The sequence below is a fragment of the Canis aureus genome, chromosome 16, assembly GCF_053574225.1.
Source record: "Canis aureus isolate CA01 chromosome 16, VMU_Caureus_v.1.0, whole genome shotgun sequence".
NCBI classification, from domain to species: domain Eukaryota; kingdom Metazoa; phylum Chordata; class Mammalia; order Carnivora; family Canidae; genus Canis; species Canis aureus.
Window position 1 is genome coordinate 38,650,583 of NC_135626.1, and position 27,734 is coordinate 38,678,316.

A 27,734-nucleotide genomic window follows, 5' to 3' on the forward strand; every position below is an offset into this window, starting at 1 on the left:
TTAGAATCACACAGGGACCCACAAAAGTCTTTATTTACAAATGAATTGAGTGAACTTCCCTCATGTGTTACAAAAAAACAAACAAACAGACACACACACACACAACTTTGCACCTACAAAGTTCCTCGGAGGTACACGTACTGCTGGAAGAGGGCAAGCAGGGGTGCGGGGTGCTGAGGGCCTGGGCTAAGAGCCAGGCTGCACACATTCTTCAGGTGCTGGCAGTGAGCAGAGGAAATTATGAAAGAAAGAAACTGGGAGACGTCTTAGAGGTCAGATATCAGGATAGGGGAATGATCTGGAAATGACATAGGGCTCTTACATCACATGGATATGAGCAATGATGTCTCATCTTCCTTCACTGTTCCCTTCTGAGGCGCCTGGGGCTGCGTTCCCCCAGATGGCCCCCCGCGGCCACTCCAAGCCCCTCAGAGTGCAGCAATGGCCTTGGCGGCCACCTGGCGACCCAGAGACAGGCTGAGGTCCGTGATGGCCAGAACCACCTTGGGGCTGGACATGGCTGATACCTTCACCAGCTCTGATACCTGCCAGACAAATGGCCACTCACTGAGGCTGCTCTGGTCCCGGGGGTAGCCCTCCTACTCTGAGGGCTGTACTTGAACCCCATCTGCATTAAGACTTGCTGCCCCCATCTGAGCACCAAGGTGGGGCCGGGCCGGGCCTGGGGCAAAGCACTCACGGTGGTGAAGGGCATGAACTGCAGGATGCTGCCTCGGCTGCCCTGCTCCAGGCAGTCCACACACTCCTCCATGAACCACTGCACAAACTGAGTGTGCGGACCAGCGGTGCGCGACCCCAGGATGGAGGAAATGAGCAGGAACAGATTGGCTGTGCAGAAGGAAGAGGGAAACACTCTGTGAGGGGGGATCTGAGAAGAGGAGAGACTGGGAGGTAGTGGCACTGAAAAACAAAAAGAAAGAAGTGCTCAGAGTGCCCCCCAAATGGGGGCGTCAGAAAGAGGAAGTGTGAAAGGAAATCGTGGGACTGGATGGGAGCCTGGGGGTGACAGGAGAGCCAGCAGCTGGGGAGATGGAGGAACGAGATGGGAACACATAACAGGGGTGAAGGGGCACCAGGAGACCGCCCCCTCCAGCTAGTGAGGCCTCAGCACCCCCATTCCCCAGCCAGAGCGCAGTGGAAGGACTCACCCAGGACTCGATTCAGCGGGTCTCTCATGTTAACTGTGTGCAGCTGAGAGGCTGACAGGGAGCTGCTCATGGAGCGGTCAGCTGTGGGGCCAAGTGGAGGGAGCCTGAGGCAGAGGACCCCTAACCTTTCAAAACCCCCTTCCCAGGGGATGCCCTCACCCATCAGGCGTGGAGGAAGGCGTGGGGAAGTCCCCAGATCCAGAGTCACAGAGGGGCCCTAAATACAGAGATCTCAGAGGGAGATGAGAGAGAACATTTGGTGAGCACCGCCAGGTGCCAATCTGCTGGCTGCACACAGATCAGCCCACCTCATCCTCACACCCTCACTTCACAAATAAAGACACTAAGACTCAGGGATCCCTGTGTGGCACAGCGGTTTAGCGCCTGCCTTTGGCCCAGGGCGCGGTCTTGGAGACCTGGGATCGAGTCACACGTCAGGCTCCCGGTGCATGGAGCCTGCTTCTCCCTCTGCCTGTGTCTCTGCCTCTTTCTCTCTCTATCATAAATTTAAAAAATTAAAAAAAAAAAAAAAAAGACACTAAGACTCAGATTTGCTGAGTAACCAGCCAAAGGTCATAAGGTTTGTGGGTGGCAGACATAGCACCCTTCCTCTGCCCAAGTGCACAGTTGGTGCCCTAATACCTAAAAGGCCTTAGAGAAACTTCCTAGACTCAAGAGAAATTTCTGGAAATAAGAAAAATTAAATGCCACAGAAGCAGCCCTTGGCAGGGAGCGGTAATGACATCAAGGGGAGCTGGTAGGGGAGGGGTGCTCTTCAGGCAGGAAGAGTGGGGAGCAGCCCCAGTCCCAGCCCAGGCCTCAGGGCCTGTTTCAAGGGAAGGAAGACCAGAGCTCGTGAGTCAATGGCATAGACTGTGCCTGAGGTAATGAGCTCACTTGTGATGAGTAAAGGGTAGGGAAGGGACAGTGGTATGTCCGGGGCTGGGCTGGGGTCTGGGCAGAAGAGCTTCAGTCTTCCAGAGAGTCCCCAGCAACCTCTGGTCTCTCCGTAGGCAGAAAGCAGAGCAGCAGTGGGGAGCAGAATGGGACAACCCCCCACACATTCTCTGACAAGCAAAGATGCTGGCGGCCAGGTACTACGCCACGCAGCTTTCCCAGTCAGGAGTGAGTTCCCAGGAAAAGGAGGAGCCTGCCCAGCCCCATCTGAACACTCACTGGGACTCGAGAGGATGTTGGCATCTTCCTCATTGGAGCTCAGCAGGCGCATCAGCTTTGAGGGCTGCATGTCATCCAAGGGGAAGAGACTGACATAATCCTGGAGGGTGGAAGGGTCACTATTAGCCACCCTGGGCCCCCAAGGTTTCCGTTATCAGGGAAAAGAGTTGCGGCTCATACAGGAGTGAGGAAGACTCAGCTCCCCATAGGCCTCTGCCGGCATCTCAGTAGGGCCAGCCTCCCTCACCCTCCCACAGTCCTAATGAGAGACACCCTCACACGGACACCCCTGCAGATGCTTGGCCAGCCAAGCCCTGACACAGCCACCCAGGGGCAGGACCCGTGCCTCCTACCCCAAAAGCCTCAGTAAATGTCTGCTGAGCACATGAACAAGTGAACAGAGGGGTCCCCTACCTCGATATCTTCACGATGTCTCTTTTTTTGGCGGGAGGATGCCTGTCCCTTATGGGAGGAATAGGAACTCAGGGCACACCAGACAGCTAGCCTGGCAAAGGGTTCCAGGAGAAGAGGGTAAAGTCAGAGGGCCCCAGAGCGGGTTTCTGTGCCTGTGCCCCAGCTGACAGGGCTTCCCCACAGCCCAGCCTCCCTGGGCAGCCCCAGGCAAGGGGCACTCGGCACTGCTGTGGGGACTTGGGGTTCAAAGAGAATCCTACTTGGCCAGAGCAGTGCCAGGGGGGTCCATGAGGCTGTGCCACTTGGAGGAATCGGTGAGCAGGCCAGGCAGGATGTGGCCCAGCAGGACCAGGGTCACTTGCTGCATGTCCAGACAGAAGATGGAGTAGAGCAGCTCCACGGCCCGCAGAGTGTGCTCCTTCCGTGTCTCCTTCAACAGCTCCTGGATGAACAGGGAAGGGTTTGGAGCCAAGGGCTCCCGACACAGGGTTCTCTAGGAGGGCACACAGGGGCAGCCACACCAGCCTCTGGCCACTGCTCCTGAGAAGCTGGCTCCCCTCAGAGCCCAGGAGCCCCGAGACCAAGCCCTGCCTCTGTATTTCGAGGAATCTTCTCACAGGACTGATGCAGCCTCTCAGAGAAGCCCCGCCAACCAGGCTACATATAGGACTCTGGTCCTGGTTGGTATTTTCTCAGCTCTCTCCCAGTCTGAGGGTACTTGCTCCCCCAGCCGAGGACTGGGTGAGCATCTGACCCCCTAATTGCCATGCCCTTGGTACCTTAATCAGGTTGTTGCAGAACCAGTAGACACCTCCCATGTGCAGCAGGGTGTCAAAAATGTGGATGGAGCGACTGTCCACCCATCCTTTCTCCAGCACCTTGGCAAATATGTCCGTCAGCACCTCCTTGATGGGTCGCTTGGGGGGCAGCAGATTCCAGTAGGGCATTGTGTCCACACCCGTGGACGGGAACTTGATCTGGGTGGCTGTCTGCTGCAGCACGTCAGCACACATGTGCTCCAGAATTGAGCTCATGATCACCACCCTGGGGGACAGGGAGAGGACCTCAGGTTCAGGTTCAGGCAACACCAGGTTTAAGAGCAGAACAAACACCCAGGCCAAACTTATCCCAGGACTTGAGTTACGGAAATATTCCTGGGGAATGAACCCCATTCTGTGCTGAGGGAGGAGACAAGAGGAAGTCACAATCTCCTAGCAGACCTGACCCTACTGGTCCTGCTCCTGGCAGGTCTCTCACCTGCTGGGCACAAAGCCTAAGGTGGGGGGCAAGTTTGCTCTCCTCCCCCAGGTTATTCCAGTGACATATTCATATTTTCTCTTTTTCTGTCTCCAACTTCCCCCATCCCTCAAACCTGAGCCCTGCCAATCCCTGGACATAAATAAATACAATCACTTCCCTCTGGGCTGAGTGCTGGGGGGGGGGGGGGTCCCCGCCCAGCCTTGGCCTCCTCCCAAAGTAAACTGTTACTTCCAGGACAGGGGCCCAAGGGCTGCCCCACAAGACTCTTCCCGGCCTCTGTTAGCTGGGCAAACAGAAGCATATGTCCAGGAATTTTCTAACAGTCTTTGACTGAGTTAGCACTCAGACCCCCATGAGTTACCCGGTGAGTTACCCAGTGAGTTACCCAGGTCTGAGTGCTAACTGTTCCTGGAATGCTGGATGGCTCTTGGAACGTTGCTATGATTCTCAGAGCCACTTCTTTCCACCTGCATAATGTATCCACAGATTTCCCACTATTTCTCACCCAGAGAGGAGTCAGGGTGCTTAGCATGGATTATGTCAGAGCAAATTCTCCATTACTTGTGAAGGAAGGATGTGAGGGAAGAAGAACAGAGAAGGAGGTGAGGAAAAAGATGTGACCTTACAGGCCCTCACCAACCATATCTAGGCACAGTGTTTCCACTTCTCCACTCTAAGGCACCCTGACAGCTACTTGGTGAGCCCTCTCTCCTAGCTTACCGGTCGTGCATGCTCACTTCATAGCAGCACCATTTGCAACAGCTGAGAGGTAGAAGCTACCCAAGTGTCCACTGACCGATGATTGGGTAAACAAAATGTGGCACATACATATGATGGAATACTATTTTGAAGGGAATTTTGACACAGGCTATGACATGGATGAACCTTGGGGACATTATGCTAAGTGAAATAAGCCAGGCACAAAAAGACAAACACTGTAGGATTCCAGCTACATGGGGTACCTAAAGTAGTCAAATTCATAGAAAGAGAAGGTAGAATTGGTGGTTACCAGAAGATATGGAGGGGAAAAGGGGTGAGTTGTTAATGGGTACAAAGTTTCAGATTTACAAGAAGAAAGGATTCTGGATGTCTGTTTCACAACAATGTGAGTATCTCATGTTGCTAAATTACATACTTAAAAGCAGTTAAGACAGCCAATTTTATGTTTTTTTTTTTTTAAGATTTTATTTATTTATTCATGAGAGACAGAGGGAGAGAGGCAGAGACACAGGCAGAGGGAGAAGCAGGCTCCATGCAGGGAGCCCGATGCGGGACTCGATCCCGGGACCCCAGGATCACACCCTGGGCCAAAGGCAGGTGCTAAACCGCTGGACTACTCAGGCGTCCCTATCTTACTAAAATTTAAAAAAGAAAGTTATTAGATAGGGGAATGACCCAAAACCACTGAACTCAACACAGATGGAAGCTGCCAGGGAGGTCCCCCTCAGCTCTGAAAAGCCACGGCAGGAAAATGTCACAAAAGATAGGCAGTTGGGAGGATAACGAGGGTGCGCAGGCCCAAGGTTCATAGTTCTACAGATGGGTTCCAGGTTATTAGCTACAGCTAATAAACTACTCTGTTCTGCTGGTAAGCTAGTTCTTCAGAACTTGAGCTCTCTGAAGACCAGAATCACAGCTATTCAGGGTCTGCGTTTCTGGGACACAGCAGGGGCTGGATCGTAAACACTCCTGGCTCAGAGACACACTCTAAATGTTGCTGAGTCAGTGCATGAACACGTAAATAAGAATGTGAGTGAGCAAGTGAGCAGCATGTTTGGGAAAGTAAGAGAAGAGGGGGATACTAGTTACTGGAGGTGCCAACTTCTCACAACAGGCCTATAGAGTTCCAGAGGGGAGGGGATGGGTTACTGACCTCTCATTGTAGAACTGCAGGGTGTTCTCACTGTACAGCGGCCCTGCCAGCTGGCGGATCATCTGCAGCGACTTCTCACGCTCATCCAGCCCCAGCATCCGCACGTGGGCCACAAGCCAAGCCACAGCACATACTGCCAGACTGCACACTTTCCCCTTGATATTATCTGTGATTTTCTGGGGAAGGAAAGGGTGACTGAGGCCGCTTTCTTCCCCGCCCTGTCACTTTCCCTGGCCTCTGTGGGCAGCTAAGTGCAGCAGGTGGAGTCTTGGACTGCATCCCCCACCTCTTTTCACCACAAATATGCCTTTCCCAAAGTTACCTGGGTGGGAGGGAGTGGCTAAGCCTATGATTACAAGTAAAATCAACATCCAAACATGAGCTCCTGGATTAAGGGTCTTTTTGTTCTTATAAAGTGTAACAAGCTATCAAACACGGGCTCTGTGTCTCAGGGAAGAGAAAAGGTTGCTGGAAAGGTGGGGCTACCTGGATGGACTCGAAGGCCAGTACCCCATTCTCCCAGGCATTGAGGATCTCCAAGATGGCCGCTGAGATGCTGAGACAGGCTTCGTGCCACTTCATCTGCCTACGAGATGTAGGGGGGAGAACAATCACCACGGGGGAGTGTGGGATGGGCTGAGGGAGAGGGTCATGGCCTGCCCCCACCACCACTCTTGGGGCAGGCACCCGGCCACTGACACCAGCTTCATCTCCGAGGAGTTGTTGAGCAAGGCCACCAAGGACTCCACTTTGGTAGAGTCAGGCCAGAAGCATGGGTGGTCAGGGTTCAGGATTTTGCCCTCTTCGGGCATGCAAGTCTGCATCCACGTCTCAAAGAAGGGCACCTGTGCTCCTGTGCTTGACTCGGACAGAATCACCTAGGGAAGGAAGGGAGGGAGGGAGGGTCAGCAGCCAGTGCTCTGTGCCTCAGTTTCCTGCCCCACTGCTGCTTCTTTCCAGCCTGAAGAACTAAAGATGCACTGGTCTCAGGGAGAAAGACAGGGGCTATGCTGCCACCTAGTGGTGGGTGTGGGTGTGGCACTGAAGGATTCCGGAGTAACCAAAGGGGGCGTCTATGGGCCCAGGGGCACCTTCATTCTGCACCCAGCAGAACTAAGTAGCTTGCGGGGTGGGGAGGGGCGGCCAAGTTACTGGTCATTTCCTTCCCCCTCTCCCTGCCCACTTGGTGCCCCTAATCTTGACTGCTCTCCTCTCACTCACCTCTGAACCATAGGTCTGGGCCACGTGGCACAACATGAGGAAGGAGATGTCGAAGAGCAAGGCTCGAACTGAGGCTGCTTTGGCTACGGGGAACAAAAAGCCTGACTCCACAGCCTTGAGCAGGGCCCAGAACCCTCGTCTGGATCGGAAGGGGGGGGTCAGGATTTGCCTCAAGGAAGGTCAGTGATCAAGTGGCTCCTTCAAAGCTCTGAGGCTCAGAATCCTTTTCTTGAGTCTCAATTGGAACATCATCCCTTCCTTGGAATCCAAGACTCCTGATACCCTCCTCCTTCCCAGCACCCAACCAAATCATAAAGAGGGAGGGCAATAGACAGAGGTGGTTTTGGAAGAATTCTTTGCCCAGCATTCCCCTTTCAAGGCTCCCCAAAAGCTTCAGTCAGTCATTGCTCAGGGGAGAAAAGAGCCTCCCCAGGAGGAGCAACGGGCCCTGTTCTCTCCCCCGACCCTTCCACAGTGCTGGGTCCGGGGGGCACAGAGCTGACTTACCGAGTTCTTCATTGCCATGTGTCGTGAATTCATTCAAACTGGGGGAGGAACAGAGATAGGTCACAGCAAGCAGGGCAAGGGTTCAGGGGGCTACGCCTGTCCAGAAAGGCAGTCACTAAAGTCTGAATTAAGGGTGAAACTTAAAATGAACACTACCACTACAAAAAGAACTCTTTGTTTTTAAAAGATTTCCAAGGCAGCATGCCTGGCTGGATTGATCATTAGAGCATGTAACTCTTGATCTCAGGGCTTTGAGTTTGAGTTCCACAACAGATGTAGAGATCATTTAAAAATAAAAATCTTGGGCAGCCCGGTGGCTCAGCGGTTTAGCGCCGTCTTCAGCTCAGGGCGTGATCCTGGAGACCCAGGATCGAGTCCCATGTTGGGGTCCCTGCATGGAGCCTGCTTCTCCCTCTGCCTATGTCTCTGCCTCTCTCTCTGTGTGTGTTTCTCATGAATAAATAAATCTTTAAAAATAAAAAAAATAATAAAAATAAATAAAAATCTTGGGGCACCTGGGTGGTTCAATGGTTGAGCATCTGCCTTGAGCGCAGGTCATGATCCCATGGTCCCAGGATCGAGCCCCGCATTGGGCTACCCCCTCAACAGGAAGCCTGCTTCTCCCTCTACCTGCTTATGCAGGTGCACGCATGCTCTCTGTCAAACGAAATCTTTAAAAATAAAAATCTTAAGAAAAAAAAAAATCCAAGGCCCAGAGAACAGCTCACTGGATGGAACAAAGTTCTATGTATCAAATTCCATGTCAACCAAAGAGTCAACAGTGTTTGAGAGCCCCTTAGTAACAACTGGGCGCACCCGAATCCCTTCACTCCACCATTTAGTGCCTCTCATCTCATCAAACACCTCTACTTCATGCTCAGCAGCAGAGAAAAGAGCACTTGACATCCAGAGACCTGGCCCTTCGCTCAGTGTCTTCAACTGGGATGCTCTGGCTTGCCCTAGGCATCTCCAGGGAGACCTAGACCCTGGGGTCTTGCCCCTACTCTGCTACCTCTTCCTTTGGACACGCCTTCCCAACTCGGTTAGGGGCTCACCATTCCTTACTTGATGAATTTCCGGGCAAAGGATTTAAGCTTCCCAGTGGCAGCAGCGGCGGCCAGCAGAAGATCCAGACTCTTCCCAGAGAGCATGTGGCCCAGGACTCCTAGCAGCCCCTCTGGGGACTTGGAGTGGTCTGCATCCATCGTCTAGGGACACAACAGGAAATCAAGTCCTGAAGAAAACCCAAAGACCTCCCACGACCACCAGATACAGCCTAATCAACCAGAGCTTCCTGCTCTGCACGTCTCCATCAAGTGGCATACCACAGCCTGAAATCCAACCTATATCTTTCTGACTCCAATCTGGAAAATCACTCCCCAAATCCATCTGCTCTCTGATCCATTCCTCTCAACTAAACTGGGATCATGGCGGTAGGGGTGTGGGTGTGTGTGTGTGAGAGAGTCCCCACTGCTTCTGCAGGAGCAGGTGGAAGCATCTACCACAGTGCCTATCTTCCAAGCAGTGCCCAACAAATGCTAGTTTTCATTGGCAGCTTCCCTGCCTTGCCTGCTTCTCTACTTCCAAAGTAACTACATATAAAAGCCAGAAGACAAAGAGGTCTACAGCCTCAATTTCCTTTATCTGGAAGCAGAGGCAAAAGTGGAAAACAGGAAGAGATGACCCTGGAGACAAGGGAAGGGCATACTCACCTTGAGGATATTTGTGACAGTGGGTTCTGCCCGGAGGATCAGCCCAGGATTGGGCTGGATGTTGGCATTTTCTCCTGATTTCAGCTGGGGTGCATGTTCCCGGTCTGCTGCGCTGTGGCCATAAGCCATTGGCCAAGAGAAGGGAAAAGAAAGAAGTTCCTGATGTGCTCCCTGGTCCAGCGCCAGAAGCAGAGGCCCAGAGAAGGTGGGGAGCATAGAAGAACCTCTGCGGTTGGGGTGATGTTCATGCATGCATGTCCACTGGTGTGACTGCTTCAGTTTGTCACTGATCATTACCTCAACTCTGAAAGTTCACTTGAGATTAAAGGAAGATTTAGGATTTTTATTGTGTTCACAGAGGGTGAGAATTCAAGTGCAGCACCCAAGGGTGCAGAAGCCTAGTGCACAGAAACCCGTGTCTGCCACTCCTGGTAAGCCCAGGCATGGCCCCAGGCACCTGCACGGGAAGGGGAGAGGCACCCAGCAGTCCAGCCTGGACAGGAGGAAAGGGGGGCAAGCGGCACGTCAGCCAGGCCGGGGGGAACTCATGCTTACCGCTTGGCCAGAAGGTTGGTCACACTGGCTTCGGACAGAAGCCCCTGCTTGCTACATTCTTGGAGGAGGAATTTTGTACAGTCACAGCTGTGAGGGAAAAAGATCATGAGGGGCCTGGGCACACAGCAGGGATGACTGAGGGATGGGGAGAGTAGGCCTCTGCCTCGTTTCCTCCCTCCTTCAGGATGGCAGATGGGCTCTGGCACCCAGCAACTACGGGGCTGGGGCCTCCTGCCCCTGCTCAGGGGTACGAACCAGGTGACAGTCCCCTGAGATTGGCCTGGCACAAAGGAGCTGGGGAAGAGCCAGAACACCTTCTAGAAGGTAGAGCAGGGGTGAGCTAGGGGAGTTCGTACTTGCAGCGCTGGTCAGCTTTGTCCAGCAAGGGTGTGAGCTTCAGCAGGAACTCAAAAGCACAACTGACATCCTCGGTAAAGTCCTACAAAGAGCCAGAAGCTGCCATCTGCCTTCTGGGTCCTCTACTCCACCCATAGCTTGTGATGCAGGTTTACGAGGACACCCCATTGGACATAAACACCAAAAAGTTGGCCATGCCCACCACTGGCTTCCAGTGACATGACAGGGAGGAGTGTAGAGGACCAATCTCTACACTGGCCCTGGTCACCTCTGCATCTCGTGTGGCCTGGCCACCTCTATCTGGAGAATGGGCATGCACACAAGCATGCGCACTTACCTTTCCAGCCTGCCCCCAGGTGCAAGAATGCAAGACTGACCCCTCCCTTGCCCATTTCTCCTTTGCCCTTGTGGAAACAAGGATTCACGAATTCCCATGACCACCTTTCCCCTAATCTCATTTCTTCAACTTACCTTGTCCCCATGACAGTATTTCTTTAACTTCACCAAAACCTGTGGAATCTAGAGAGTGAGGCAAGAGAAAAACATGAAGATCAATTTCTTCTCTCTTTCCCCCAGAACTAAAGGCATCCCTTCCATCTCCTTGTTCTGAACAGACGCAGGATCCCTTCCACCTTGGAAATGAAAGCACTCTTAGGGCCAAATTAGAAAATTGGCAGGCATCTAAGTGCTTAGTGCCCAATGCCTACAGGACACAGAGACCCCTCACTTCTGCTGTCTCCACAAGGAATTGCCATAAGCAAAGAGAATCCTGATTCAAGGACCGGGGCCACTGCTCTGGCTCCTATAACTGCCCCGCGCCAATCTTGCTGATGACTGAGCTAAACGGCACCTGTGTGCTAAGAGATGGCACACGCCTGCCAAGTAGGCTAAATATAGCCCCAGGACTTTCAGAGAAAAGACTCGATGGGAACTTGCACCGGGGGACCTGGCAAGCTGCAGCCAACACCAGCAGGGAGAAATGCTGGACAAAGATCCTAGGTGTTGCTGCTTTTCCTGAGAACCATTTCTAGACTTGGCTCTGTTGCTCCCATGTGCCAGGTACCTTAAGGAAGGTGAATGCTGTCCACTTGAGCTCCTCCGTACCCTCGGGAGACTCGATGAGCCCCACAAAGCAAGCTTTCCAGATCTCCAGGACAAAAAGTGGGGTGGGAATATGCTGTAGGATGATCCGAAAGTGAAGACTAAGAGGGTGTCCATCCCCCTTCATCTTCTGAAGGTCCCAGGGTTTGGGGGGATGGTAGGGGCCGGTCAGGCAAGCTCAGAGACTGTGCAGGACAGGTGCTTCACCACTCCAATGTGAGAACAGGTGAAATGGCACCACCGTGCACGACAGGGATCTGATTGCCACCATGGGATCAGGAGAAATCCCCTTCCTCCCAAGAAGTACCAGAAGAATCCTCCCCACTGCCCCAAGTGGCCAGGCCACCATGTTGACGGAGAAGCAGCCCTGGGCGCCCCACCTGCATGCGCTTCACCATCATCAACTGTTCCACCAGGGGCTGGGTCTCGCCTGTCAGGTTCATGGTGCCCTCGAGCAGGACCACGGCATGAACTGTGGGGTAGCCGGTCTTGTGCAGCTGCTCCGAGTGTACAGCCAGCATTGTGGGGATGCTGAAGGGAACGGGTACACAGCGAGGGGGCAGGTGAGAGCAGGTGAGTGGAGGCCAGGAGCCACATCTCCCCACCCACACCCAGGGCCTTTCCTCTCTCCCTCCACCCCAATCAGCCTGGGGCCCAGTACCTCCTAATGAGCGTGCCACACTGCTCAGCCTGGCTCCGGAGCTGGGGGTTGCTGAGACTGGCCAGGATCTCCCCGAGCTTCAAGAGAGAATGCTCAATGGCAGTCCAGGAGGCTGGTGGAGAAAAGGACATGCAGACATACGATGGCAAACAGAGAGGAAGACACTGGCCCTGAGCTCCTCAACTGGCCTCTCTGGGCCCTCAAACACACACATGGAGGTTTCCCCTGAGGATGACATGGAGGCCAGGGGCCTGAGGGCAGCATGCACGGTTTCTAGAAGGGGGATGGGGAGGTGAGCACCAACAGTGAAGGCCCTAGAAACTATCCCCAGAGGCCTGCCTCCTAGGGTTGCACGTAGCTGACTTTAGAGCCTAACACAGATATGGCTTAACATGGGCAGTGGCAGGGAGAGGCACAGCGGGGCTGGAGTCCAGCAGCTAGAACAGGGAGGCAGCCACAAATCGCCTTAGAAGCAGCCAGCCTTGCAAGCGGCCACCACTATATAGGGCTAAGTTAGATTCCCAACCAGCCTCCCGGGTTCACCCCTGCCTTGCCCTGTTGAGGCCTCTGCTCTCACTGCCCTCCCTCTTTGCAGGTGCCCACACTCATCACCACCTCACAAACTCACTCTCCTCAAGCCTTTGTTCAAGCCCAGATCCTTCCTTCCACAACTCACCCAACTGGTCCAACCCACTGACCTCTCCTCCTAAATGCTTGTTTCACGGTCTATACCGCATTATTTTGCACTTAATTAAGAGTCACTTATCCTAGTTACAACTCCAGAGGGTCAAATGATGAATACTGGTACCAACTAGCCCATTAACCTCCATGTGGCATGGGGAAAAAAACAAAAAGGTAAGACCTAAGATCCATTAAAATTAAGGTAAATATTCATTCACTTTTCAGCCACTAAAACCTTTGTCAAGGGCTCAAGATAGGTAAGACACTATCAACATAGTCCATTTTTATGGAGGGATCATCTCTCTGGACTTTTGACAGGTAACAAAACATACTTTAAGAAGTAACAAATATACAAATCCTATAATAAATTCTCCAAACAGGTCCTGAAGACCTGGGTGTAATCCATTCTAGCATTCTTGCTGCTGGAGAGTATGAGAACCTTAGGTGGCCTCAAGCTACTACACGACTGTGGCCTTGGGCCCCATGTCCAGAAACACTAGAGTTTCCCCTCCTATCTGTCTCCTCTCAGACTCTGGAGAGTTCCAATATTTAACATCTGCACCTGAGTCAAGAGGTGTATGATACAACAGGCCTGATAGCAGACAGGTACCATGTTTAAAGGGACATGTTAGGCAACACTCAAACAACAAGAGGCATTTGTTTTCAGATGAGTAGTGTGGAGACAAACACAAGGATGGATGGTGTGCTTCTCTTGTCCTCTAATTTCTTCCATGTATATTACATACTGGTCTTGCTCCCCACTAGCATGTATGCTTTTTGAGGGCAGGGACCCTGCCACATGCTCCTTTGGTAGCCCCCCACCCCCCGCCCCCAGCACCTGGCACAGTGCTGGGCATACAATAATGCTCAGTAAATACCTGTTGGTTGATTGGCTCGGGTGCCACCCTGCCCAAGTCCCTGGGATGTATGCAATGCTTATGGGGAGAAAAAAAAGGAAGTGGGATGATTTCAGATCCTCCTGGAAAGAAGTGGGATGGCATCCTGCCTCTCCCCTCTCAATTAAAGAACCGGCTATGGGAACAGTAGCAGGTGGGGCTCAGGGGAACCAGGGGACATACAGGCCTCCTCTAGTTTGGCGATGTGGAGCAGGGCCCGGTTCTTGGTGCTGCTGAGGGTCTTCTCCAGGCGTAGCAGGCACATGGCAAGCTGCTTCTCCCCAGCTGCTGGAGTGCCGGCCTCCAGCCCCTCCCGGAGCCGCTCCGCAGAGGCTGCAGTGCAGCGCAGCAGCCAGTGGAGGGCGCTGAGAAGGGCCCGGCACAGCCCGATGCACTCCTCTGCTTTGCCATGACAGCTACCGGGAAAGGATGCAAAATCTGTCTTGGCTCCAAGGGCTGAAATATTACCCACATCAATGTTCCCCAGAGTGCCTGGCACACCCCTACTAGGGAAGAGAGCTGGGAAGCTAGCAAAGTCCTAGGGAAGACAGCCCCGTCGACTTCCACCAGACACGATTTCAAATGAGCCACTCCAAAGAGAAGAGGCCTTTTGTCCTAAGGGACTAAGTAGAGAAGGATGGGGATGGGTGGGTGCAGAAGAGCAGATGGGAAGAAGTAGTGCAGGAACCCACTGGGTTGGTGTCAGTCTATGGGCTAAGGAGCTTCTCTTTTACACTAAGATAATGCTGGAAGCTTATGAGCCCTGCCATTACCTCAGTCGGTCACAAAACATGTCCATGATATCCAGCAAAGCCTGGACACACAAGTCCCGGGAAAAGTCATCAAACTGTGGAAAGAACAGTAATGATGCTACGAAACATCCCAGTCGACCGCTGGTCTCACATGTGAGGCAGATGGCATATTCAGGATGCCTGCTCTTCTTTCCTCCTACCTCAGGTTTCAGACCCGGCATTCTTTCAACACTGAAAATTGGCTCCTAATTGCCATCCCCCCACTTCCCAGGATCCTCCCTCCTTCCAATGGAACACAGCAAGGCCAGCTACAGGCATTATGTGCTGCCTGTCCAGCCTCAGAGTTCCTATGATCAGAGCAGTTGAGGAGGTCAGGCCCCATCCGTCACTAACATCTCCCTAACCCCCTGCCCTCCACCTAGCTTGTTTTATGGCTCTGGTCATACCTTACTGATTGCCGTGAGGACAGAGGAGTAGGACACCATCTGGAGGGAAAGAAGAAAAGACAAAGTTCAGACAACTAGTGTCACACAGCTGGACAGGACCTAATACTGACACTTCGCGTTTCTCCAGCTCTCCAAAAACCTCAACCCTCTCAAGAGGCCTTCTTCAACCATTAAAAGAAGAGGCCTTGTCCCCATTCCTGCGTCTATCAGATCACCGTAAATGACATCATCAGCATATGCCCACTGAGAAGATGAGGGTGGGCATTCAAAGGTGCCATGCTCCATGTTCACGTGCTACTTATTGTCCACTATGTACAAGGTTAAAATGACTGCTGGGAGACAGAAGAATGGACAGGAATGAGGTTATGTTACTTTACTCCTACAGCTTCTATAAAGAGCACTTTTATTTGCACAAGAACTGGAGATGAACAAACATTCCCTGCAATGAACAGGTAGCACTTGCACCTTGAAACAAGTAGGAAATTTCATTACATACAATTCTTTTTTTTTTTTTTTTTTTTTTTTTTTTTTTTTATTTATGATAGTCATACAGAGAGAGAGAGAGAGGCAGAGACACAGGCAGAGGGAGAAGCAGGCTCCATGCACCGGGAGCCCGACGTGGGATTCGATCCCGGGTCTCCAGGATCGCGCCCTGGGCCAAAGGCAGGCGCCAAACCGCTGCGCCACCCAGGGATCCCCATTACATACAATTCTTACTAAATTTCTAGGACTTACTCCCCAGGACTCCTCCAGGACACCTTTGATCAACCCCAACCTCCTGCCAAAGCTAAAATTCTTCCCTGTGTGCTCCAAGTAATTCCCTTGTGTACCCATTACGACACAGTGGGTGCCTGTTGCCCCCACAAAACTAGGGGCTCCTTGAGGTCAAGGATGCTTTTACTCAGGGATCACCATGAACTCACAGAGAATGTTTGCAGAATGAGGAAGTAAAAACACACCCCTGGATGAGCATTTCTCACAGTCACTTCCAAGGTTGCACTGTCCCATAGGGAAGCCACTAGCCACACGTGGCTGTTTAAATTTAAATTAGGTAAAATTAACAATTCAGGTCCTTATCAGACTAGCTACATTGCAAGCACTCAACAGCCACATGTGGTTGGTGGCTACTGTACTGGACAGCACAGAAATAGATCATTTCTGTCATTGCAGCAATTTCTATTATATGATATTCCAAAGATTCGCCAAGTTGTTAAGAAATTTTACACACATACACACACACAAAGAGAGAGCTTCTGTGTGATAGGAATTTGAGAAACCCTGGAATAAAGAACTTTCTTCATTATAGGGTATCTCTGAATCATAATATGTTTATATGCATTGAGAACCTTTAAGATAAATGGAAACAAAAAGCTTATTTGAGTGAGGGAAATCCTCCCTAAACTGTGAGCTCCCTAAGAAAAGAAATGCTGGTGAATTTATATCTGAACCTAGCCGGGGCCTAGGACATAGTAGGTCCTCATTAAGTTTTTATTGCTTTTGGGATGCCTGGATGGCTCAACAGTTGGGCGCCTGCCTTTGGCCCAGGGTGTGATCCTGAAGTCCCTGGATCGAGTCCCATATTGGGCTCCCTGTATGGAGCCTGCTTCTCCCTCTGCCTATATCTCTGCCTCTCTTTCTCTCTGTCTCTCATGAATAAATAAAATCTTAAAAAAAAAAAAAAGTTTGGGGATCCCTGGGTGGCTCAGCAGTTTAGCGCCTTAGGCCCAGGGCATGATCTTGGAGTCCTGGGATCAAGTCCCACATCGGGCTCCCTGCATGGAGCCTGCTTCTCCCTCTGCCTCTCTCTGTGTGTCTCTCATAAATAAATAAATATTTTAAAAATAAATTAATTAATTAATAAAATAGTGTTTATTGCTTTGGATTGATGAATTCTAGGATTGAGCATTCTGAAAAAATTATAAAGTAAATCTCTATTAGTAAAACCTGTTCATCACCATAAGACTGGAGATGTAATTCAAAAGAAATAACTAACATATCCTGAAGGAGATGAAAATCTACAGAAAGTCTTTTAAGTTATCATATTAAAAAAATAATTACAGCATGCTGATAAAATATGAATAATACTTTAGAAAGTAGTGACAATTATATACTCAAAATCAATAGCAAAATATACCAAAATAAAAAAGCAGAATACAATGATGGAAACTGTTAGGATAATCACCTGCCTCATGAGTTGTCTTTCCTAGAGAAATCAAAATTTCCAAAGATTTAAGAAGAAAGTGAAGTGAGCCTCAATGGCCTTAGTATGATGGATTTTACATGCATGGTAATGCCTTCTGTGTATAATTTCTCCAGCATGTGAACAGAATGCTCTCTGTTCGGACACCTCTAACTAGTATTCTTGAATAAACAAGAGCAAAACACACAGAGGACTTAAATACACAATTAGTGTTTAGCGCCACTCTTAGCAAGATGTTCTGTGAAGCCATAGCTGGTGTCTGATGGTGATCAGAAAGTTGGGAGCCTGCCTGGGCAGGATGACCATAACGTTCCAGGCGAGTGTTTGTTTATTTATAACTGATGTCCCCATAGCAAGAGCTTGGCAGAGAACTGAACCTTGTTGGATACCAACCTGAAGGGGGAGCTGGATGTTCCCACTGAAACTGACCCCAAATTACCAGAAGAGAAATCCCTCTAATTCTGTATGTTCAGAGGGGTGGTGTATGTTCCAATGTATTTATGGTCTCCAAATTCAGAATTCTGTCCAGTAAGTTTCTGCTAACAGTATCAATAAAGCAATGCTACTCTTGAGACCTAAAAATACTTTCCACAAGACGAACTAGTTTTCATAGCAGGATTTAACCTATTCCACTCTAGATTTATCTACCAATCTAGAAGTTCTAAGCTACCAAGCCCCTGAGGTTGGGGACCCTCTATGTGGCCCACTGCACACCTGGCTAGCCTGGATGGACCTGCAGCTGCTCTCTCCTCTCCTCTGTTTTCTTTTTTTCCTTTTCTTTTTTTTCTCCTCTGTTTTCCATATTCAACACCCCCAACTACTCCTAAGTGTCCTCCATGTGCACAGACTGGACTGAAAAGCCTCTAGACTCTGAAGGAAGAATCAATGACTAATAGCACTTTACAAGTACTGAAGCTCCTGCATATGCATTTATTTCTGTTACTTGCTCTCTCTCTTGCTTTCTCAGTAGTGTTTACACAACTCAAGATTCTTCTATCTTTAAGAGAACTTCCTGCAGACCCCCCATTTCCAATTAACCACCACACTCTCTCTCCTGCTCTCCACAGACATGCATCCTGTGCACTCACTGTCTCTACCTCCCCATCTTCCGTGCTTAATTCAACCCACTCCCATCACTTGTGTCCTGACCACTGCAGGAATCTCCTCAGTAAGCTCATCAACAAACTGGTTGTTAAACCCCATGAGAGCTCTGTGAGATTCTCAGTTCCTATCTCACGGACCTCTCAGCAGCACCCAACACCAGGAAACACTTTCTCACTTTTCAGTCCTCTCCTCCCTTGGCTGTTCTCGATACCACTCTCTTGCTTTTCTTTCTTTCTTTCTTTTTTTTTTTTTTAAGATTTATTTATTTATTCATGATAGAGAGAGAGAGAGAGAAAGAGAGAGAGAGAGAGAGAGAGAGGGGCAGAGACACAGGCAGAGGGAGAAGCAGGCTCCATGCCAGGAGTCCGACGCGGGACTCGATCCTGGGACTCCAGGATCGCGCCCTGGGCCAAAGGCAGGCACTAAACCGCTGAGCCACCCAGGGATCCCCCCTTTCTTGCTTTTTTTCCCTCCTCACTGGCATCTTCTTTTCAGACTCTTATGAGGAATCTTTTTCCTATGTATATTCCATTGGTTCCTTGGGAATTTGGCTTGGGTCACTTTTTTTTCTTTTTAAGATTTTATTTATTTATTCATGAGAGACACACAGAGAGAGAGGCAGAGACACAGGCAGAGGGAGAAGTAGGCTCCATGCAGGGAGCCTGACGTGAGACTCAATCCCGGGTCTCCAGGATCACACCCTGGGCCGAACACGGCGCTAAACCTCTGGGCCACCGGGGCTGCCTTTGGGTCACTTTTTTTTTGCTCACTCTCTACCCTCTCTGGGAACTGTCATCCATGCCCACAGCTTCAATTAATTACCATCTACAGTTGACAACTCCAAAATCAACAGTGCCAGTCTAGGCTACTTCTCTTAAGTTCTGGAAATGGATGTTCAACTGCCTATATTTGGAAGGCAGCTATGCTAACCACTATACCACCAATGCTCAACTGCCTATATTTGATACCCCACACAGGCACCTTACTTAACAAGGCCAAAATCGAGGGCACCTGGGTGGCTCTATTGGTTGAGCATCTGACTCCTGATTTCAGCTCAGGTCATGATCTCATGGTCATGGAATCAGACCCTGCATCAGGCTCAGTGAGGAGTCTGCTTGAGATTTTCTCCCTCCCTCTCCGTCTGCCCCTCCCCCTGCTCATGCTCTAGGTCTGTCTCTAAAATAAATAAATAACTCTTTAAAAATACATATATATTTTTTAAAAAGAAGGCCCAGGGCACCTGGGTGGCACAGTTGGTTGAGTGTCCAACTCTTGGTTTCAGCTGAGGTCATGATCTCAGGGTCATAAAACTGAGCCCTGCCTGTGTCAGGCTCTGCTTTTGGCACAGAGTCAACTTAGAACCCCTTCTCCCTCTGCCCCTCCCCACTATGCTTGTTCTCTCTCTCTCAAATAATAAATCTTTTTTTTTTAAATAATAAATCTTAAAAAAAAAAAAAGCCCAAAATCCATGTCTTCTCCACCCCTCAGCAGCACCACAACCCTAACAATGGCCCTACTCTACTCTCACTGTCTCCTTATGATCCCATCAACCATCTAGTTGTCCAAACCAGAAACCTAGGTACTAGCCATGATTTCTTCCTCTCTCTCATGCCCTCATTCAGGTAATTACTGAACCTTCTCATTTGCCACCTCCTAAATGGTTCTTGAACTCATCATCTCTGCTGCCACTTCCCATGCTTATGCTAACATCATCTCTTACCTGTATTACTGCAATACCCTAAATCAGGAGTTGGAAAACCATGGCTCACAAGCCAAAATAGACTTATCATCTTTTTTGTATATAAAGTTTCATCAGAACACAGGCATGTCCATTTACTTATATACCATCTATATCTGCTTTCAAGCTATAATGATAGAATAATGGTGACAGAGACCACATGGCCTGCAAAGTGGAAAGTACTTACTATCTGGTCCTTGGCAAAAAAAAAAAAAAAAAAGCCTGGACGCCAGGTTGGCTCAGTGGAAGAGTATGTAACTCTTCATCTCAGGATCGTGAGTTTGAGCCCCAAGTTGGGTGTAGACTTTATATAAATACATAAATAAATACATACAATTTAAAAATATATATATCTAACTAAATGGTCTCCTACCTCCTTCTAACTAAAACTACAACCAGAGTGATCCTTCTAAAATTAATCCACAAATTCCCCAAATCCACAAAGTCAAGGAAATCCCTATCAAAATACAATCAGATTTTTTTTTTAAAAGAGTTTAACAAGTTGATTTTAAAACCTGGAAAAGAAAAAAAAAAATAAAAAAAAAAATAAAATAAAATAAAACCTGGAAAAGAAAATGCCTGAAAACAGCCAAGAAATTTTTGAAAAATAAAACAACTAAGGGAAGACTTGTCTAACCATGCATCAAACATACTAGAAAAGTATAGTAATTAAAACAGTAAAGTAAAAAAAAAAAGAGTAAAGTCCTATTACAAGAAAAAACAAATATATCAATGAACTAAACTATCAAGAAAGAGACGTTTGTCTGTAAGAGAATTTAGGATATGACAATAAATTGCCTATTCAATAAAGGCAGTTGAGCCAACTGCTCATCTATTTGGAAAAATAAATAAATTTGGATCTTTTCCTCACACCACAATAAATTCTAAATGGATTAAACAAAATAAATACAAAACATAAAAGTGAAAGTGAAGTGTTGGCAGAAATTGGAGAAGAATATATTTTGGTCCTTGGAGCAGAGAAGCCCTTAAGCAAGACAAAAGCCATAGAGGAAAAAAATGGTTCAATCTGACAACAAAAACATTAAAAACTTCTGCATACTAATAAAATAAAACCAAAAAGTAAAAAAAAAAAAAAAAAAAAAAAGACCGATAGTAAATGCCAAACATAAATAACAGGGCAGCCCCAGTGGCTCAGCGGTTTAGCGCTGCCTTCAGCCCAGGGTCTGATCCTGGAGACCTAGGATACAGTTCCACGTTGGGCTCCCTGCATGGAGCCTGCTTCTCCCTCTGCCTGTGTCTCTGCCTCTCTCTCTGTGTCTCTCATGAATAAATAAATAAAATCTTAAAAAAAAAAAAACATAGGGATCCCTGGGTGGCGCAGCGGTTTGGCGCCTGCCTTTGGCCCAGGGCGCGATCTTGGAGACCCGGGATCGAATCCCACGTCGGGCTCCTGGTGCATGGAGCCTGCTTCTCCCTCTGCCTGTGTCTCTGCCTCTCTCTCTCTCTCTCTCTCTCTCTCTCTGTATGTGACTATCATAAATAAATAAATAAAAATTAAAAAAAAAAAACATAAATAACAGATAAGGATTACAGATCAATTATATTAAGACACTTAAAAATCAGTAAGAATTTTTCTTGGGGTTCTGTGGTAGTGGTTGCACAACTCTGAATACACTATAATTCAGTAAATTGTATACTTTAAGAGGGTAAATTGTATAGTATGTGATTTATATCTCAATAAAGCTTTTACAATAAAAAAACAAAAAAAAAAGGGCAAACGATATGTATAAGCAATTCCCAAAAGATATACAAAGAGCCAATAAACAAAAAAAAAGAGTTCAAAATCACAATTACAGAAACACAAATTATAATGTGATGTAATTTTTGTTTTCTAGAAAGGAATTTTTAAAAATTCTATTCAGCATCAGAAAGGTGTTGGGAAACACTTTCAAACACTATGCAAGGGGTGTAAATTAATAACCATCCTTTCTGGAGGGTAATTTGCAGGATCTACTGCAATTGAATATGTGGGAATTCTCTTCTCTTCTCTTCTCTTTCCTTTTCTTTTCTTTCTTTCTCTTTCTTTTCTTTCTTTCTTTCTTTCTTTCTTTCTTTCTTTCTTTCTTTCTTTCTTTTTCCTTCCTTCCTTCCTTCCTTCCTTCCTTCCTTCCTTCCTTCCTTCCTTCCTTCCTTCCTTCCTTCATTTATTTTAGAGAAAGTGGAGGGGTTGGGGAGGGAAAGAGAATTGTAAGCAGGTTCTGTGCTGGGCATGGACAGACCCACCCAGGCACCCTGAATATGTGGGAATTCTTTAAACTAGCAATTCCATTTCTAGGTATCTATCCTAGGGAAACATTCCTAGTAGTGCAGACAAGTATAAGATTATTTAATGAAGGATGCCTGGGTGGCTCAGTTGGTTAAGTATCTACCTGACTTCGGCTCAGGTCATGATCTCAGGGTCCTGGAAATGAATCCCACATCAGGCTCCCCGCTCTGCAGGGAGTGTACTTGTCCCTCTGCCTCTCCTCCTGCTTATGCTCTTGCACACTCTCTCCAATAATTTTTTTAAAGAAAGTTCAATGAAACATTGACTATAACAGTAAAAAATTAGAAACCTGTATTACAGTACATATAGAACATTTTGCAGCAAATAAAAAGAATAAGGTAGATGAATATGTGCTCACATGGAAAGCAGACATAAGCCAAGAAGAAAAAGGAGTACAAGAACTACATGCCACCTGAGGGATACTACTCAATTTTTTTTTTTAAGATTTTATTTATTTATCCATGAGAGACATAGAGACACACACACACAGAGAGAGAGAGAGAGAGAGAGAGAGGCAGAGACACAGGCAGAGGGAGAAGCAGGCTCCACGCAGGGAGCCCGATGCGGAACTCGATCCCGGGACTCCAGGATCATGCCCTGGACTGAAGGCAGGCGCTAAACTGCTGAGCCACCCAGGGATCCCCTACTCAGCAATTTAAAGAGAATGATCTGCTGACATACACAGCCACATAGATAAATCTCAAATACATGGGCAGCCCTGGTAGTGCAGCGGTTTAGCGCCGCCTGCAGCCCAGGTTGTGATCCTGGACACCTGGGATCGAGTCCCACGTCAGGCTCCCTGCATGGAGCCTGCTTTTCCCTCTGCCTGTGTCTCTGCCTCTCTCTCTCTCTCTGTGTCTCTCATGAATAAATAAATAAAATCTTAAAAAAAAAACTCAAAAACATTTATTTTCTTCTAAAAGACTTATTTAGAAAGAGAGAGAACAAGAGCATACAGGGGAGGGGCAGAGGGAGAGAGAATCCCAAGCAGACTCCCCACCGAGCACAGAGCCCACACAGGGCTCCATCTCACCACCATGACATCACAACCTGGGCAGAAACCAAGAGTCAGATGCCTAACCAACTGCGCCACCCAGGCACCCCTTAAAAACATTTATGTTAAACAAAAGAAGACAGAGTATATAGTGTTTGCTATATGATTCTATTTCTATGAAATCCAAGTATAGACAAAACTAATCTACAGTGACAGAAAACAGTTAGTGGTTGTAGGAGGACAGGCCAGAAAGGGGCACAAGGGAGCTTTCTGGGAAAATGGAAATGTTCTGTATCTTATTTTGAACATTAGTAACATGGGTATATACAGTTGCTAAAATTCACTGAATTCATCTTAAGATCTGTGCATTTTATTGCTATAAAACATCTATATAAGGCAGCCTGGTTACCTCAGTGGTTACCTCAGAGGTTACCTCTCTGCTCCTCATAAATAAATAAAATCTTAATAAAATAAAATAAAATAAAATATCTATACATACACACACATACACAAATCCTATCACACCATTCCTCCACTTTAAACTCTTTTTTTTTAAACCCTACCTGGGCCTGGAAAGTGGCCCTAAGGTTTTGGGTTTTGTTTTGTTTTTTTAAGATTTTATTTATTTATTCGTGAGAGACACGGGGGAGGGAGAGAGAGACAGACAGACACAGGCAGAGGGAGAAGCAGGCTCCATGCAGGGAGCCCGATGTGGGACTTGATCCATGCTCTCCAGTATCACACCCCGGGCTGACGGCGGCGCTAAATGGCTGAGCCATCCGGGCTGCCCAACTTTAAACTCTTTAAATGATTACTCGGTACTCTTGGATAAAGTCCAAACTCTTCAGCATCACCCACAGGTCCTTTATGCTTTCCCTTATCTCTCTCTAAATCCATCTCCTTCCTTTTCCTTTTTTTTTTTTAAAGATTTTATTTATTCATTCATGAGAGACACACACACAGAGAGAGAGAGAGAGGGAGAGAGGCAGGCAGAGACACAGGCAGAGGGAGAAGCAGGCTCCATGCAGGGAGCCCAATGTGGGAATCGATCCCAGGACTCCAAGATTACTCCAAGCCGCCAAGCCACCGAGGGATCCCAATCCATCTTCTTCCTGACGTGCTAGCCCAGCAATTCTCAAAATATGGTCCAGGAACCCCGGGAATCTGTGAAGTTAAAACTATTTTTTAAATATTGCTAAGAGGGATCCCTGGGTGGCGCAGCGGTTTGGCGCCTGCCTTTGGCCCAGGGCGCGATACTGGAGACCCAGGATCGAATCCCACATCGGGCTCCTGGTGCATGGAGCCTGCTTCTCCCTCTGCCTGTGTCTCTGCCTCTCTCTCTCTCTCTCTCTCTCTGTGTGTGACTATCATAAATAAATAAAATTAAAAAAAAATAAAAATAAAAATAAATAAATATTGCTAAGATTGGGGATCCCTGGGTGGCTCAGTGGTTGAGCATCTGCCTTCAGCTTAGGGCGTGATCCCAGGGTCCAGGGATGGAGTCCTGCATCAGGCTCCCCGCTAGGAGCCTGCTTCTCCCTCTGCCTGTGTCTCTGCCTGCCTCTCTCTCTCTCTCTCTCTCTCTCTCTCTCTGTGTGTCTCTATGAATAAATAAATCTTTAAAAAAAAAAGTATTGCTAAGATGTTATTTGCCTTTTCTACTCTCATTCTCCCACAACTGTATGTGGAACATCCCAAAGGCTCCATGACATGTGAATCATATAATTAAATGTGTCAACAATTGGAATATCTGTGTAACCCAGTAACAGATATTTTTCACATGACCACTTCGTGATATTATAAAATCATGCATGAGTAAAAGATCTGTTCAAAATGCAAGAGAGAGACCAATGGATTTCAATGTAACAGAGTATAAGAAGTTCATTGAGTGGAGCCTGGCTCCAACTGAGCCAGAGCATGAGACTCTTGATCTCAGAGTAGTGAGTGAGTTCAAGCCCCACATTGGATGAAGAGCTTACTTAAAAAATAATTAACTTATTTTTAAGTTCATTTATGTGGTTTCACATCACCTGTTGAATTTTTGGTGTCAATGAATATCCAGTTATTTGAAAAGCTTAACATTCTCTGCCCTGGGCAGCCCTGGTGGCGCAGCGGTTTAGCACCGCCTGCAGCCGGGGTGTGATCCTGGAGACCTGAGATCGGGTCCCACGTTGGGCTCCCTGCATGGAGCTTGCTTCTCCCTCTGCCTGTGTCTCTGCCTCTCTCTCTCTCTCTCTGTGTCTCATGAATAAATAAATAAAAATTAAAAAAAAAAAATTCTCTGCCCTTTTCAAACTAAATGTCTGATGTGTAAGGCCAGATTTTCTTCATAAACTTCAACCAAAATAGCCTATTGCAACAATTGAATGCAGAAGCAGATATGAAAATTCAGCTGTCTTCTATTAAACCATTAAAGAGATTTGCAAAAACGTAAAACAATGACACTTTCCTCACTAGCTTTTTTGTTTTGGGAAATATGGTTTCCATTAAAATGTTATTTATATTAATGTGTAATATAACAGGCTTTATTTAACAGACTTTACTTTTTATTACTTTTAAATAAGTTCATAATTATTCTTTAAATTTCTCAGTTTTCATTTCTAAAACGGTAAATATGGATAGACGTAATACATATAAACAAAAGCTTTGTGGGAGTCTCAACAGTTTTTAAGAAAATAAAAGGGTCCTGAGACCAAAACTACTGCTCTACCCATATAAATTTTTTTCGGTTCCTAAACAACATGTGATTTTTGCCTCCCAGCCTCTAAATATGCTTTTCTTTCTGCTTAGTACACTCTCACCAATATGCCTGGCTAACTCCTATTAACAATACGATCTTGGTTTAAACATCACTTTCTCCAGAAAGCCTTTCCTGATTGCCTAGCTGAATTCCATGCCTCTCGCACATACTCCCCTAGTACTGTCTTAACCTTCGTCATAAACCCATCCTGTGACTGCTTATGTCTGTTATTACTCACTAAATTCCTTGTGTACTGGGATCAGGTCTTGTTCACAGCTATATCCCCAGGGCCTATACCACTATCTGACACACTTATGAATATTTATTGATAGAATAAATTCATGTAACATTCATCACAACCAATGAAGTATTATTATTTTCACAAGAAAACTGAGGCTCAGAGAAGTGTTGTGTTGAAACAAATCCACCTAGAAAGCGAGAGCTGACGATTGTACTCCAAGTCTTTTACCTTCAAATCCTCACTCTCTGGAATAGGTGGGGCAGTTTACCTGGGAACTAATGGCATACTTCAGGTAGGACAGGATGAGAGGATTGGGGGAAGGTCCAATCATGGCCTGCTCCAGTAGTGCTTCTGCAAGGGGAATAACAAAGCAAGACTGAGTGGTTATAATTTTTATGGGTTTAGCCCTCCCATCCTTCCTTCCTACTCCACTTGAGACCTGCTAGGTTGAGGATGTCCCAGGTGGCTCCTTTGGGAAAGAATTTCTTCATGTTGATTGCCCACTGGTAGTCACTCCATCGCTCTTTCCAGGCTTGCAAAATGGCTTGCTTCAAGTTCACTACCTTCATGATTTCACTCGGAGAAGGGGCCGATCGCAGTCAGCTTTGAGGTGGGAGAAACTGAGCTAAGAGAAGGGGAGAGAAGATTCTGAAGGAAAGAACAGAGAAGGGCCAGGTTGAATGAAACGGATACGGGAAGATTTAAGGGAGGCAGAGGAACTACAAAGAAAAAATGGGGAAGAGGACAAGGAAGAGATTCTGTCAGGTTCCTCCCTCCTGAATCATCCTTCCTTAAACTGGAGCACTAAGAAAAGGGTGTCAAAGGGACTTAATATAAAGAGTAAAGAGGGTGGCAAGGGGTTAAGCCAATACGAATGCCTAATTACGCCCTCAGCTCTGGCTGCGTCCCTCAGCCCCTACCACCCCAAACCCACAGTTTTTCCTCCATTTCCTCCACCTCCCCCAACCTTGAAACTATAATTCCCTATTTCCTTTTCATCCACCACCTCCCCAATTTTAAGCCTACCGTACAAGCTAGTTCTACATCCTAGGTGTCGCCATCTTGGCACTTATCAAAGAGCTTAACTTCTATTGGCTGGGAGTAACAAACATGAGCCAATAAGAATGCGGCAAGAGACAGGTCACTCCACGATGTCTTCTGGGAATTGTAGTTCCTTGGCCTGGGCTAGTGAGAACCCAAGGGACTAAGCTAGTCAGCCTGCATTGTTTCTCTGCTTTGGAAAAGGACAGGCAGGAGCTGAAGCATCACAGAGACTCCGGGAGCGAAGAGGGGGAGAGCTCTCAAAAGACTGCTCGTAAACAGGCGTCGCCCAAAGACGTCACTGTTGACCAGGCATTTAAATGATATTCTGACACTCTTTCGTTATATGCTAGTAGGCACAGTAGGGGTGTGGTTTTTGTTCAGTAATACGTTTTTCTCTTCTCTGGCCTTTTTTTTTAAATCAATCAATTAATTAATTAATTAGTTGGTGCTCCTACACCTCTGCATATACCAGAGTTCTCGTATTCCAAAGGCGACATTGGGGCTTGATCAGTTGCACATACATCACCATTTAACCCCCAGATTTGGCAGTCCTCCCAGAATCTCCTGGCCCCGCATACTGCTTGAATATGGGGAGAACTAAGGAG

General features: G+C 47.8%; 1 protein-coding gene and 1 non-coding gene across 4 annotated transcripts; both read right to left on the reverse strand.

Annotated features, from left to right (window-relative positions):
* MED24 (mediator complex subunit 24) lies at positions 1-27,260 on the reverse strand. Of its 3 annotated transcripts, none has more exons than XM_077853105.1 (27): positions 27,112-27,260; positions 26,525-26,710; positions 26,354-26,436; positions 14,782-14,820; positions 14,357-14,430; positions 13,767-13,999; positions 13,566-13,622; positions 12,007-12,118; positions 11,726-11,876; positions 11,308-11,421; positions 10,716-10,763; positions 10,244-10,326; positions 9,888-9,974; positions 9,333-9,444; positions 8,686-8,828; positions 7,621-7,658; positions 7,114-7,196; positions 6,592-6,770; positions 6,379-6,478; positions 5,893-6,068; positions 3,539-3,803; positions 3,020-3,201; positions 2,760-2,850; positions 2,346-2,445; positions 1,170-1,250; positions 701-849; positions 1-545 (listed from the first exon to the last, which is right to left on the reverse strand). In XM_077853105.1, the coding sequence occupies exons 2-27, from the start codon at positions 26,652-26,654 to the stop codon at positions 429-431; spliced, it is 3,027 nt and encodes a 1,008-aa protein (XP_077709231.1). In that variant the 5' UTR covers positions 26,655-26,710; positions 27,112-27,260; the 3' UTR covers positions 1-428. The 3 variants fall into 3 exon arrangements, with proteins under 3 accessions (XP_077709231.1, XP_077709230.1, XP_077709232.1); XM_077853104.1 differs by having other exon boundaries at positions 26,525-26,733; positions 27,112-27,255; XM_077853106.1 differs by lacking the exon at positions 13,566-13,622 and having other exon boundaries at positions 26,525-26,733; positions 27,112-27,255.
* LOC144287339 (small nucleolar RNA SNORD124) lies at positions 7,278-7,381 on the reverse strand. Its single transcript, XR_013355178.1, has one exon. It is a non-coding gene; the product is annotated as a small nucleolar RNA SNORD124 (small nucleolar RNA).
* Positions 27,261-27,734: the final 474 nt, after the last annotated feature.